This window comes from Diospyros lotus, chromosome 6, assembly GCF_014633365.1.
Source record: "Diospyros lotus cultivar Yz01 chromosome 6, ASM1463336v1, whole genome shotgun sequence".
NCBI lineage: Eukaryota > Viridiplantae > Streptophyta > Magnoliopsida > Ericales > Ebenaceae > Diospyros > Diospyros lotus.
Window position 1 is genome coordinate 34,121,298 of NC_068343.1, and position 16,195 is coordinate 34,137,492.

Here is a 16,195-nt window from a genome sequence, read left to right on the forward strand (position 1 = left end):
CTTTACTATTCAGTTTAGTAAACTAGGTAAAAAATTAATTGTTCTTTACTATTCTCTTCATGCTAATACCAATTTTAATTGGTCTTAGTTGTCTCAAGTTAGTTTATAAATTTATCATGTCTCACTATATTAGGTGCAAATATTGATAAGAAGCTAAACATTTTGATTTGAGTGATTGCATCCAAGCAATAGATGCAACTTGAATCAACATCTCATCACGGGACATATAATAGATAAATTTATTCATACTCACATATGGTAGCATGAAATCTGACTTGAACATACAACTCCACCCAACCTCTCCATGTTGTTTTCCACTTTCAAAGAGGTACAAAGCCAATTAACATATGGACAAATCAGACACATATATATTAGATGTAAGCATACGGTTAAATATATAATCGGTGAAACCGATCTTATTGTAGTGATAGTTATCATAATAACCAAGACTAGGTTTTAAGGGAATAGTTCAAAGAGAGAATGTAATTGATGAGGGGTTTGAGCTCAGCCTCACTGATCTTTCCATCTCCATCCCCATCCGCATGATGGAAGCTGCGCCAGGTTCTATATGGTGGGCACATCGCACCGAGTTCTTTAAAGGCCTGACTGATCTCGCCCCAGTCCAGTATGTTGTCATTGTTCTTATCATTTCTCTTCAAAATGGCCCTCACATCGACTTCAGTGAAGGGTCGAAAGGTGTTAACGGGCTTGTACTGCACGCGAGGCATACTCTAGCTATGAAAAATGGATCAAGATAACGATTAATACGTCCACTGTATGCAGGAAAGGTGAAGGAGATATACTATAACCTTGGACTTGGAGGCAATACCAACTTCAATTTATATACAATTCTTTGGTTAGATTATTCCAAGCTATCTTGATGTTTGAAAGCAACCTAAGATTTCATCTCATCTTTTATGTTTTCAGAATCCTTATGTCATAGAAAAAGATTGACTCAGAAGTTCCAGTTTAACTAGAAAAAAATTCATTTTCTAACAAACTTTGATAACTACTATTGCATCATTTCTTCTTTCTCTTCTCTATACTTTTCTCCCTGGATGTTAGTATACTTATTAATATTATTATTATTATCTTTGCTAAGAGATGTTAGTATATTTATGACTGATAACTCATATATTAACTGAAAAAAGAAAAAAAAAAGGGAAAAAAAACTATGGCCAAGAACATTTTGGCCCCACTATTACTTTGGTTAGATTCTGATCATAGTTCATATATTATATATATTTATTATTTTATTAGTATATTTGGTTAGAAACTATATATGGCCAACATTTTGCCAACTTGTTGGATGCCTTTTCTTTTAGTCAATATCATTCTGCCATTTAAAAGGATTCTTTGATTCAAAGCTCATATCCTCTATATATTCTCTCAATATGCAACTTTTAGAGTTATGATTTTTAAAAATAAAATAAAATAGAATAAAATGCAGTTGGATATATAGATATAATAAAAAGTAAATTACACTAACTACACCTAACTAAAGTAAGGCAGAATTACAAAATTACCCCTCAATTTTCAAATATTTACCGTAACACCCATGTTATTGGTAAAAATTTAAAGATTTAAATAGGCAACTTTAACTTTATTTTTCTCTCTTGTCTCTCTTTCTGTCTAATTACAAAATAATTAAGAAAACACTTGTCAACTGAAGACTATCTTTGGTTTAATATCGTAGTTAAAGCCAAATCTAGGTTAAAGAGAAATATAAAAAGAGAGAGAAGAATAGAATGAGGTAAGGAGATAGTAGATTCATTATAAACCCATCCAACATTGGATGTTATGTTTAATTGAATCTAGCTTCAGCAAGGTGGGTTCCAACCCCAGTATGGGTAATCTCAAATCTAGGACAATATTTGTTGTAGATCGAACATGTCAAGAAGGTTTGTTTAAACTCTACTAGGAAAGTTTCATTAATCAAAAACAAGATTATGCTTGCAATTCTTCACTCCTAACCTTCATTCATTTCTTCTTTTTTCTTAAAATAAACCTTCGTTCATTTCACTCTTAAAGTGAATAAGGAAACAAAAAACTAAGAAGAATTTCATGCCAATAATCATCAAGTGGGACTTTAATTAAACTCCAAACATTCGACAACCATTAATTTCCTTTCCATGGAAACTAACAAGAGGTGTAGCTATATAAATGAAGGAAAAAAAAGAAAAAAGAAAAAAAGAAAAACAAGTGACAAGAGAAAATAACAACAGAGATGACTGATAGATAAAAAAGTTAAGATAATCATTTACCAACCTTTCACCCACAATCATAACCATTATTATCGAAAACAAACAATGCCATTGTTGTGTTCTCGCTCAACCGAACTAGGGAAAAAATCACATAAAAAGAAAGTAGAAAAAGGGAACCACCACCATTACCAAATAAGAGAAGTTGCCAGAGAAAGAGAGAGAGAAAGAAAAAAAGAGATATAGGAAAGAAAGGAAGACAGATTTAAGAGAGATTGTGGTTATTTTGGGTATTTTATAAAATTTAATGCTAGTTATTTAATTAGTGGTAGTGGACAAAGTGTTACAACATTTTAAAACTTTGAAATATTCATTATAATGTCTAAAAATTGAGGGGTGTTCTTTGTAGTCAAGTCTTATATTTGGGATGCCCACTATAATTTATCCACAAAAATATAAAAGCATGACTAAATGAGATCTAACATTTTTTTTTTTCTCATGTTTCCTTCCACAAATAATTTCTCCTTACTTAGGATAAGTGTGTTGATTATCTTATAGACAAATTTATAGAGATTCATCAAAATGTACAAGTTTTACTTTTACTCCTGCAAATACATGTTTGTATTAACAATATTGTTTATAAGGAGATGATATATTTTTTACTTTATAGATTGGTATACATCAGTGTTAGGATTTTGGATCGAAAAACAAATCACCATCAAACCATCAACCACACAAACGAACACATAATTTAACGTGAAATATTTAAATAAAAAAATCACAAGCAGAAAGAATAAAATATCACTAATACGATATTGCTACTATAAAAGTGATATAGTTGCACTGATTTCAGGGTATTGAGCACCTATTTATAAATCTAAAATCATTTATAGATATACATAGAAATTCTATTATGATCAGAAAATGATTCAAGAGGATATTCCTCTATATGCGTTAAATCCCAATCAAAATCGAATTTGATAACATTCTAATCACCGTCAAATTCGAAATCTTATTCACAGTTAAATTAGAAAACCCAGTAATAGGCGAATTTAAATTATGGGTCACAATTATAACAAGTTCCACCTTGACACGAAATTCAAATACGAAATTATTCATAATTAAGTTTTCCAACAAAATCATGGAGAATTAATTTCCTTGACTAATACCAACAAAATCCACACATTGGGGAATACGAACCAAATCCACACAACGCTCATTATAGTGGATATCTTCAGCTATGCTCAAATTATAGGCAACAAAATCAGACTCAACTTATTTTTACTGACCTTAATGACCCCATATTCACCAATATAAATTCACCTTAATGAATCCACCTTCATTTTAATCCATCTGTACCAAAATTGCACACATTTTAACCTACTATGGTGAAAATCTAATATTCTAATCCAACAATGGAATATCATACTTCAAGATCACCATTAAAAAGATCAAATAACCCCAAATAATGCCCAATGATCGATAAATAAATTCCAATAGAAAACAAACTAGAATATTAAATCTAGGAAGCAAATCTATGTAAACAAATAGATCTGGATTTGTCAAATCTAGAGTGGGCCAATGGGGTCAGGTCGGATCTGAACAAAATTTGGGCAAGATCTGGGTTGGCTAAAACAACCAACAATGGCAAAAGAAAAAAAAGGTCCAATGGTCAAAGGCGAAGCGAGGCATCCATCGACAAGCAAAAGGGGAGGCTGACAATTGTCAATACTAGACGAAGGCCACAGAACAAGGCAACCTGAATGACAAGAGATAGTGGCGGTGGTGATGTCACTAGCAGAAAAGGAGCTGTCAATCGACAGCGATGGCATGACTTAATAGGAAGTAGAGGCGGTCGATATAGAGTCGACCGTTGGTGGTCTATCGAAGAGCAAAAAAGGCCATCTACGAATGGTTAATGGTGGTATTTGACGGTGATAGTTAAGTTTTGGAGAAAAACATAGCCAACTATTGTGACAGGAAATACTGCGAACAATGAACGGCTAATTGTAACACTCGAGATTTTTTTGAGGACTTAAGTGTAATTTCTCAAAATTGAGAGTAACCAAATCAACTGTAGGGAATGCCCTAGAGTTTAGATATTTAAGAAAAAATGTATGTCATTGACAAGCATCTCGAGAAAAAATTTATGACATTGAAAGAAATTAAAACAGAGAAAATTTTTGGTACATATATGATTCGGTTTGAAAAAATCGAATGGTCGTAAAGGACTTCCAAAAGATCAATGAAAAGTTAAGGAGACTTTGATTTTGTAAGTGGAACAACTTTGAAGTGGTTTCATATGGAAATTTTTGGAAGATAGAGCCTAAGTATGATTTTTGGGCCTAAGTGTAATTTTTTATTCTACTTGAAAAAGGGTATAAAATGATATTTTTTCAAATTTGTTGGGTCAGTTGAGAAGCATGGAACTTAGGGGTTCAAGTTGTAAAATATCAAAATCTAAGGACTTGAAATGAAGGCCAAAATTCAAAATGAAGTTTCAGATGGGAAAAAGTACAATTTAGCAAAGTTGCAGTGTGAACACTGTAACCAAAAATTGGTCGTCACACTGTGCATGCTGCCATCAATTGGCCGATCACCATAAACCCTCAGAAATAGGCCTCGAGCCATTAAAGACTTGTCAGGGATGCTTGGCGACCAAGGATCGGTCGTTGATTGGCCGAGAGAGGTCGGGTTTTTGCTATAAATAAGAGGCCGAGGGTTTTTAAGATTTATTTATCAAATTGCTTACATTTTCAAGTGTTTTAGAGGGATTGGATAGAGGATTTTTGTTCTCGTGGTAGCAAGGATCATTTCTAGAGGAGACTTTGATCACAATTAATTAATTGTATTACCTAATTATTATAATCCAATTATTTTCAATCTGAGAGTCGATTGTGAAATCTACTTGTACCATTGTGTTCTTGGTTCTGCATAAGTTAAAGTTATGTGGGACAATGTCCCACACCTAATGTGGTTGTCTGGGATAATGCCCAGACAATCTTGGGTAATTCTAGGACTATGTCTCGGATAATCCCAAGACAACTTAGGATGTTAGCCTAGTCGGATGTCTTGAGAGTACATCCAAAGAGATGTTTGACCCATTATGGCGCAACATCCTTGAATATGAGATGGACAAAATGCTAGAATTAATTAGGTAACTGACCTTATTTATCCAAATGCTAGACTTGTGATTAATGTTTTTTTTATTATGTTTATGTCAATTGTTTAGAAATAGATATCTAAATTTGCACACCATACATTCCCTTTTTTTTCTTTTTCCTTTTTTGAACTTTATTTGATATTAAAACATGAAAATCATAAAATCAATTTTGAAATCATAGTCCAAATTGACTAAAAGGGGTAACTCAGTATAAAGTTTAAATTATAGTTAAAATTCACACTAAATGTGTGTTTGATTGCATTACTTAAAATTTAATTCTAGGTAATATTTGTCTAGAAAACAAAAATCACCCCACCCTCTTGGAAAATGAATTGCATGAAAAAAAGTTTTAAATACTTATACCATACACATTTTTCCATAGAAAAGTTAAGAGTGTTTGATTGCTTCCATAAAAAATATTATAATAATTACACATTTTCTATGATAAATATGTATAATCAAACACACTCTAAGTGAAAACTCTCAACTAAAATCTGCTATTCTTTTAACAGTCTCATTCAATCCATCTATGCAAGTCATTGTGAATAAATTTGTAAGAAGTTAGTTGCAGCAAACCCAAAATCTTTTTACTCTTTAAAGGAAATTATAAATAAAAAATATTATTTTTCTTGATATTTTGGTAAAATATTCTTTGAGAAGAGCGTGGGAAAAATGTTTTAGGGGAATCATCAACCTATCAATGTTATTTCAACTTTATAGAAAATGTTCTACTTTTCTAGTTTATTCAACAAATGTTTGGATTAAAAGATGCCACAGTTTGCAACTTTCCATCCTTATCTCACCTTTACCAATGTTGGGATGCTTTATTTATTTATTTTTAAATTTTAGGACAATATATTTACCTCATGAGGTTCAACCTTATCTATTTCTTTTCCAAGTAACAATATCCTCTTTTCTAATCTATGTTTCTGTATACTAAAAATAGTTATTATAAACAAAACAAAATTGTTGTAATCGGTGCATTTTAAAGAAGAAAAACTACACATCAAGGAGTAGAATCCTCAAAAAATTAATTAAAGTGGTGTCTTGAACCCAATCATGATTTGAATCGAAACTCAATCTCAATTCATCTCATAAATATAGAAGGATTGTTCGAGACTTGTCAAGAAAATATACGAGAATACTTTAGTTAAAGCCAAAATGGTTGAAAGCTAAGAAAAAAAAAATGAAAATGAATGAATAAATAGGGAGAGATGATATTTTTAATATTCATTTTATTGGGGTTTATTGCCTTTTATGCTTCAACTTCTTATGTTTTTCCACAGCTAATTAAGCAAATCACACATGATTTCTCCTAATCTACAAAAACCTTTAGCTTCCAAGGAATTCTTTTTAATTGAGATCTCTTCTTATGACGCTTTGTGTTTGGTCCTATGCCCTCCACCACATCACCCAGGATTCACAAGAAAGTGGTTTGAATTTTCATCACAATTAATCAAATGGTTTGTTAGCTTTAAAGTCCGTAATACCCTCTTCAAATTGCTTAAAACTAGCTTCAAAATTACATAAGTACAAGATAAATTCAGAAAAGATAGAAAAACTTATGGAACTAAAATGCTTGGTCAGTTTAGCTGTGGACCTTGGAGCATCCATTCTTGTCCATAGAATAGAATATGTTACGGATAGAAAGAGAGACCTAGTCTTTTTTCAAGAGCGAGACCTTAGATTCTCATGTATTAAAATTGGTAGAAAATATTCTAACACAAAACACATGCTGAATTATATATATATATATATATTTATGGATCGGATTTGGACCTTCCAAACATAAATATTTACTACAAAATAAAATTTCATATATCTAATTTGTATAATTTCATATTTTTTAAAATATTTTATTCTTATTCATTAATAATAAGTATGTGTATACATTTTGTATATTTGTCAAAATATTTGTATGTACTGATAATGTAAATAACTAGTCACTATTATACTACTTTTGAAGAAAACATACCAAGTGGCAAGAAACCCTTGAACTTTGGAATCCTGAATTGATGTTCTACAAAAAGGAATGGTGAGATTGCCCTAGGATTGGTCAAGAAAGTCACCTTGATGCCTAAATCATATATTAAGCAATAGCAATAATTGACCAAGAAAGCTTAGCATCATGATTGAGAATGCTTGATATGAAGAAGAGATCATGTTCTATTTATAGCAGGTTAGAGATAATTCTTCACTTATGATTAGGTCTCTTTGTTAGATATTGTTAAGCTTGCAAGCATGTTTTGGTGGTGAATGCATTATGTAAAACTATATTGATTCAAGCTTTATGATTTATCTTCTCATAAAGCTCTCATGTCTTGTTGATAGTATGAATTCTAATGCTTTGTTGTGATAAGGTTGCCATGTTAAAGGAATGCTCAAGGAACCTCACTAGGATTATCTTCGAACATGGTTTATCTATTTCTTTTAGGACTTTAAGGGATATCTTATTATCTATAATGCATGAGTGTCATGTGGACTTCATGATACTTAGAGCGATTTTGGGGTTGGATAATATCTCAAATGCTCAAATTATGTGGAAGCATTACTCAAAATCTTAGAGCAATGCATTTCATATTCATAATTGATGTTTATGTATCAAACATCAAAGTTCTTGAGTAAATGTTTATTATACTTAGGCTGTGATCCTTAGTTTTTGATTCATAGAACTTAAATTGCATATTTGATATCGAGTATCAAACTCTTAAGGTTCTCAATGTTTTGAATTTAATGAAATAACATTTGAAGAACTTAACATTTGGATGTTTGTTTCTTAGAAAGCAAAATCATTCAAGCGTTTGATAAAATTAGAAATTGTCAAGCTATTAAGATTCTATCTCATCAGGCTATCAATCGAGTGATAATTGAGCTTTAAATCAATTCACTCGAATAAGAGCTTAAATGTATTAGAGTATTATGTGCAGTATCCTATATCGATAATAGAATGCTTCAAAGTTTAAAGAATAGACTTCATATATGCTCTGTCATAGTCAAATGGCAAGTGAGTTTATTTGAGAAGATAAATATAGATCAATAACTTATTTGGATAGTTGTATTTTAGTGAAATATATTGTGTTTTATGTTAAGTAGAATGATCTTGCTTTGATCAAGAAAGGAATGATTTCAATTGAGTAACAAGCGTTGTACTCAACTTATTATTCTTTGACAATTCGTAAAATTTCGTGTTATTAAAGTATACCTTTTGTTTGCTGTAATAGAGCTTCCTAAGTATTTAAATGAATGTGATTGGAAATATAGTTTTAACCATATTTCACAACAGCACTTGAGTAATCATATGTTAGTATTTGAATAGATAAGTGCTTGAGGCTAGACTTGTGTATCTTGATAGATATTGAAGGGGTCAATTGAGTATATGCATGTTGTTGTCAATCATCCTTCTGTCATTTTTCATTCAAATGATTATCATTGTATTTGAGTTGATCATTTAACACTCGAACGAACTATCTGTTCAAACAAATGAGAGGAGTGAGTTGAATCATCAAGCCTCTTTGCTAGTAGATCAATCGATTGGCAATTTCTTTCAAAAAATAGAAAAAGAATTTATAGAATTCTACAAAAGCTCCTATTGTTGCTTGGATACAATAATAAATTTAGTTGACTAGAAACATAGTCATCAAACTATCTAAATCTACAAAAATAAGAAAAATGAGATAAAAAAAAAAAGTTAAATATGATGAAAGAAATTGTATTGAAATTAGCATCAAAGATGCTGTACCCTTTTAGGAATGAGTGCCTACTTATTTATAGAAAAATATAGAGTGATCTAAAGTAAAAGAGTTTAAAAAAAAAATAAACAAGATGACAAAGAGTCTTAATTAGCATGTTGAAATGTTACTTTGATGAGCTCAATTTCTCTTCATGCTAATACCAATTTTAATTGGTCTTAGTTGTCTCAAGGTATTTATAAATTTATCATATCTCACTATATTAGGTCCAAATGTTGACAAGAAACTAAACATTTTGATTGAGTGATTGCATCCGTGCGATAGATATATGTTGATAGTGAAGCCCCAACTCAACTGAAGGCTGCTGGACGGAAGGCTAGTGGGCTTGACCCACTTAGCAACCTCCAGCAGTCTCTTATAGGATGGATGGCAATTGGGCTTGGCCCATTCTGCAACCTCCTGCGATCTGTTAACTCGATGGCCCATCCAATGCTCTCCCATATATAAAGCTCGGTCTTCGTTTGTTACAACAACATTCGTACTTAGCCCTAAATTTGCCGATTTTCTCTCAGAACCGATCTTCTCTCTTGGCTATTTAAAACCCTAGCTGCGACTCATGGAGATACACTGGCGCTCTCAGATCTCTTCCATCTACTGCTGTCAACCTTACCTTTGGTGCTGTTTGAGTCCTACAGATCTTGTGTGTTGGCTCGTTTATGGTTGTAAGCTATTTCTGTCACTGATTTACATATTCATCTTGCTGTATTTTGTATTGAGCGTTGAGGAGTTGAGGGTGTATATCTATCATCATTATTATAGTGCAGTGAGCTCCCTTAAACCGGAACTCAACGTGGATGTAGCCCTATTTTAGGGTGAACCACGGTAAAACCTTGTGCCTCTTCTTTTACTGTTTTTATGCTTGTGTTGTTTCGATTTATCTTGTGGGAACAAACTGTTATTTTCTTCCTGTGTTAGAGGTGGTTGGGATATTTTGTATGTGTGTATGTGTACGCCCCAGCCCAACAGTGGTATCAGAGCCCTAAATCGATTACCTTGTTTATCTTGCTGTATGTTTTATGTTCGTGTTTGGGTAACTGTCCTCTAGGGTTTTTTATGAGAGATTCAGTCAGTGAGGGTTTACTGAGAAAATCTCTAATAGTGACCAGGGGTTAGGGTATCCGATTGCAAGATGACTACCACTAGGTTTGATATTGGGGTTTTCGATGGTAAAGGGGATTTTGGGAGTTGGAAGAAAAAGATGAGGGTTCTGCTCTCACATCATAAACTGGTAATTGCCCTAGAACCAGATGATAGGAAATGGACTATGGAACAATTAGCTCAGACAGCTGAGATTAGGGAAGAGGCTTATAACCTTATTTTTCTGCATCTAGGTGACACTGTCATTCGAAAAGTAGATGGAATAACCTCACCTCTTAACCTTTGGAATAAACTAGAATCTTTATATGCTGTTATGGCTGCCCCTAATTTAGTTTATCTCAAAGGTCTGTTATTTAATTTCAAAATGGACACCTCTAAGTCTATGGATGAAAACATAGATGAGTTTACTAGGTTGTCTCTTCTTCTAAGGGGAACTGATCAAGCATTAGGAGACACTAGTGAAGCAATGATCTTACTAAATTCTCTGCCTGATGATTATAATGTGGTAAAACATGCTCTCCAATACACTGGTATAGTCCCTACACTTGAATTAGTTATTTCAGGGCTAAAGGCTAGAGAACTAGAATTAAATGCCTCTAAGAAACATGGTAATGCCCTATTCACAAAAGGGAAATTTCATAAGAAGCAATTTAATTCTGAACCATCTAATGGACTTAACTCTAAGGGCAAGAAAAAGGATAACAAAGGAAAACAAAAACCTAAATGGAAATGTTATCATTGCGGTAAGGAAGGCCATATTAAAAAGTACTGCTATGACTTAAAGAGACAAAATCAAAAGGCAAACCCAACTGATCCTGTAGGAACCTCAAATTGTTTAGCAGAAGTCTTAACTGTTTCTGAAACTTCCTCTAGTGAATGGATTATGGATTCAGGATGTTCTTTTCATATGAGTCCTAACCTAGAATGGTTTCATAACTTTGATTATAATGAAAAGGGAACAGTTTATATGGGAAACAATCATTCATGCAAAGTAGAAGGCATAGGGGACATATCACTTAAACTTCATGACAACAACTTAAGAATTCTCACAGGGGTAAGATATGTGCCAAATTTAAAAAGAAACCTAATATCACTTGGTACTTTAGATGAACAAGGATTATCTTATAAAGCTTAAAGAGGTTCATTGTTTGTATTTAAGAATGATAAGTTAGTTCTTTCTGGTACCAAGAAAAATGGTTTATATGTTTTGAATGGTTTTTGTTCTTCATACTTGCCTGCTGCATGCACTGTTAAATCTGAGGGAACAGATCTATGGCACTTGAGGCTTGGTCATATGAGCTTGAAAGGTATGCAGGCTTTATCAAGCCAAGGCTACCTAGGTTCTCTAACACCTGACTCTATAAATTTCTGTGAGTCATGTATCCTTGGCAAGCAACGCAGGTTGAGCTTCCCTAAAGGAACTCACCTTGCGAAGGCATGCCTAGAATACTTACATGCAGATCTTTGGGGTCCATCTCAAACACCTACTCAAGGTGGAAACAGGTATTTTCTCTCTATTATTGATGATTATACTAGGAAGGTCTGGGTTTTCTTACTTAAATCTAAAGATCAGACGTTAGACAAATTTAAGTCATGGAAAACTCTAGTAGAAAATCAATCAGAAAGAAAAATTAAAATTTTAAGAACAGATAATGGGTTAGAGTTTTGTAGCAAAGAATTTAATGAATATTGTAGTTCCCAAGGCATACTTAGGCATAGAACAGTAAGATATACACCTCAACAAAATGGGGTAGCTGAGAGGATGAATAAAACTTTATTAGAAAAAGTCAGATGCTTATTACTTACTGCTAACTTGCCTAAATCTTTATGGGGGGAAGCACTAAACACAGCTGCATATATAGTAAATAGGAGTCCTTCAACCGCATTAAAACTTGTTTGCCCAGAAGAAAAATGGACCAAGAGAAAGCTAGACTACAATCACCTTAAAGTTTTTGGGTGTGAGGCCTTTGCTCACCAGTCTGAGGGTAAGTTGGACCCTAGATCTAAGAAGTGTATATTCTTAGGATACCAAGAAGGGACTAAGGGATACCGGCTATGGGATAGGACTTCAGGTGGAGTAAAAATTATAATAAGTAGGGATGTTGTATTCAATGAAGATAACTTCCCTTGCAAATCCTCAAATAAAATAGAAGAAACTTCAGAACCTCATGAACATAGAGGTGGAAATTATATTGAGGTGGAGCACCGAGCTGGTACCCATGACCAGCTGACAGTACCTGATCCTCAGGAGTCTGATCCAGTATTAGACAGCAACTTAGGAGGAAATTTTGAGCACTTTGGAGAAAATCCTGAGCCTAACCATAGTGAAATTGAAGTTGAAGAGGTGGCTGAAGACATCCCTCAATCAGATCTCAGCAACTATTAGCTTGCTAGAGATAGAAGTTGTAGAGAAGTAAGATCACCTGCTAGGTTTGGCTATGCTGATTTAATCTACTGTGCTCTTATAGAAGGAGCTGAAATGAAATCTACTAAACCTTCTTGTTATGAAGAGGCCATTAAATCACATGAACACCAAAAATGGAAACAAGCTATGGATGAGGAAATGGCATCTTTAAAATTAAATGGAACATGGAAGCTGGTTGCAAAGCCTAAAAACCATAAGTTGGTAAAGTGTAAGTGGCTATATAAACTGAAAGAGGGAATGAACAAATCTGATCCTATTAGGTATAAGGCTCGCCTAGTTGCTAAGGGGTTTACCCAAAGGGAAGGGATAGATTATACTGAAATTTTTTCACCAGTTGTAAGGTTTAAAACAATTCGATTGATGCTAGCTATTGTTGCTCATTTTGACCTAGAACTAGAGCAATTAGATGTTAAAACAGTTTTCTTACATGGGGACCTAGAAGAACTTATATATATGGATAAACCTGTTGGATATGTAGATCCTTCTCATCCAGAACATGTTTGCTTACTTAAAAAATCTCTATATGGATTAAAACAATCCCCACGACAATGGTATAAAAAGTTTGATGATTTTGCATTGAAAGCTGGTTTCATTAAGAGCAACTATGATGCCTGTTTTTACTTTATAATATCTGATGAACCTGTTTACTTGCTTCTTTATGTTGATGACATTCTATTGATTAGCAAATCTAAGGTTAAAATTAAAAACCTAAAGTCTCAATTAAATGACAATTTTGATATGAAAGACTTAGGTCCTGCAAATAAAATTCTTGGTATGAAAATTGAAAGGAATAGAAGCAAATATTTTATGAAAATTCATCAGCATGATTATTTGGAAAAAACAATAATTAAGTTTGGCATGGCTGGCTGTAAACCTATATACACCCCCCTAGCTGGACATTTTATTTTATCAAAATCTCAATGCCCTAAAACTGATGCTGAACATATTAAAATGGAAGATATTCCTTATGCTAATGTAATAGGGACTATCATGTATTCAATGATAAGCACTAGACCTGACCTTGCATATTCTATTTCATTGCTTAGCCGTTTTATGTCTAATCCGGGAAAATCACATTGGGATGCACCGAAATATGTTCTGAGATATATTAAAGGTACAACCGGAGTAGGGTTAAGTTATATGAAGAGAGGTGAAAATCTAGATCTTGTTGGGTATGTAGACTCTGATTTTGCAGGTGATCGTGACACTAGAAAATCCACAACAGCCTATATGTTTTCTCTTGGAGGTAATTGCATCAGCTGGAAAGCACAGCTGCAGCCATTGGTTGCACTGTCTTCCACTGAGGCTGAATACGTGGCTTTGACTGATGCATTCAAGGAAGCCATTTGGCTTCAAGGTATACTATCTGAAATCCACTTACTGGTAAGAAATGCTGACATATTTTGTGACAATCAGAGTGCTATACACTTGTGTAAAAATCCGGTGTACCATGAACGATCAAAACATATAAACATAAAATACCATTATGTCAGAGATCAGGTTGCAACAAGAAAGGTAAGCATTCAGAAAATTCCTACTGAAGAAAATCCAGCCGACATGGGGACTAAGGTGGTGTCAACAGCAAAATTCAAACACTGTTTGGATTTGCTGCATATTGATGTTGGTTGACCTAAAACTAACGAGAGTGATGAAGGTAAGAGGTTGAAGCATGCTGCACTATTAGACAGGTTTGTGTTGAGTCTTCAAGGTGGAGAATATTGATAGTGAAGCCCCAACTCAACTGAAGGCTGCTGGACGGAAGGCTAGTGGGCTTGACCCACTTAGCAACCTCTAGCAGTCTCTTATAGGATGGATGGAAATTGGGCTTGGCCCATTCTGCAACCTCCTGCGATCCGTTAACTCGATGGCCCATCCAATGCTCTCCCATATATAAAGCTCGGTCTTCGTTTGTTACAACAGCATTCGTACTTAGCCCTAAATCTGCCGATTTTCTCTCAGAACCGATCTTCTCTCTTGGCTATTTAAAACCCTAGCTGCGACTCATGGAGATACACTGGCGCTCTCAGATCTCTTCCATCTACTGCTGTCAACCTTACCTTTGGTGCTGTTTGAGTCCTACAGATCTTGTGTGTTGGCTCGTTTATGGTTGTAAGCTATTTCTGTCACTGATTTACATATTCATCTTGCTGTATTTTGTATTGAGCGTTGAGGAGTTGAGGGTGTATATCTATCATCATTATTATAGTGCAGTGAGCTCCCTTAAACCGGAACTCAACGTGGATGTAGCCCTATTTTAGGGTGAACCACGGTAAAACCTTGTGCCTCTTCTTTTACTGTTTTTATACTTGTGTTGTTTCGATTTATCTTGTGGGAACAAACTGTTATTTTCTTCCTGTGTTAGAGGTGGTTGGGATATTTTGTATGTGTGTATGTGTACGCCCCAGCCCAACAATATAACTACTGAATTAGCATCTTATCACGTACAAAACACATAATAGATAACTTTATTCATACTCAGATATGGTAGTATGAAATCTGACTTGAACATACAACTCAAGTCCACCCAACCTCTCCCTACTGTTTTCCACTTTCAAGAAGGTACAAAGCCAATTAACATATGGACAAATCACATACATATATATTAGATGCAAACATACAGCTAAATATATAATCGGAAAAATCGATCCTGTTGTAGTGATGGTTATCATAATAACCAAGACTAGGTTCTAAGGGAATACTTCATAGAGAGAATGTAATTGATGAGGGGTTTGAGCTCAGCCTCACTGATCTTTCCATCTCCATCCCTATCCACATGACAAAAGACGTGCTAGGCTCTATATGTTGGGCACATCGCGTCAAGTTCTTTGAAGACCTGACTGATCTCGTCCCAGTCCAGCAAGTTGTCATTGTTCTTGTCATTTCTCTTCAAAATGGCCCTCACATCGGTTTCAATGAAGGGTCGAAAGGTGTTAATGGGGGGCTTGCACGCCACTAGAGGCATACTCTATCTATGAAAAATGGATCAAGATAAAGATTAATACGTCCACTGTATGCGGGAAAGGTGAAGGAGAAGTACTATAACCTTGGACTTGGAGGCAATACCAACTTCAATTTATATGCAATTCTTGGCTCGTTTTGGTCAGATTATTCCAAGCTATCTTGATGTTTGAAAGCAACCCAAGATTTCATCTTGATGATAATGTAGAGCCGACCACTCTCTTCTGTCTCGAACCAAGTACCTGCAAAACGAAGTTAAGGACTTGCTTCCCATGATCACTCCGACGCTTAAGTTAATTCACCGGGTTATCAATGCTTAATGTATGCAATTGAAGACTCAAGGAAGAGAGGAATCCCTTTAACCGTCTTAGTTTCCTCTTTTATCCTCTTGTCAAGAAAAGAATTCCTTTTTCAAACCTCCGGGATCTGTATCCCGTCCTTTGCGGAGCCATGATCTTGATGGTATGGATATGGCAATCATTTTTTGAGGGGTTCAGGATAATCCCCACCTCCAAGATCTTCAGAACGATGATTGAGGTCCAGGAATCCATGGAATCTTTGTTGAGCAAAAGACTAGTCGGTTTGTTGAGGCGTATCTGCC

At 34.3% G+C, this 16,195-nt stretch overlaps 1 protein-coding gene across 1 annotated transcript; it reads left to right on the top strand.

Annotated features, from left to right (window-relative positions):
- The first annotated feature begins 13,587 nt into the window (after nt 1-13,587).
- Nucleotides 13,588-14,265, top strand: LOC127804480 (secreted RxLR effector protein 161-like). Its single transcript, XM_052341348.1, has one exon. The coding sequence runs from the start codon at nt 13,588-13,590 to the stop codon at nt 14,263-14,265; it is 678 nt and encodes a 225-aa protein (XP_052197308.1).
- The last annotated feature ends 1,930 nt before the right edge of the window (nt 14,266-16,195 follow it).

Bases quoted from the DNA above. Each gene is read 5' to 3' on its own strand.
- LOC127804480 (XM_052341348.1), top strand. From the start codon at position 13,588: ATGGAAGATATTCCTTATGCTAATGTAATAGGGACTATCATGTATTCA.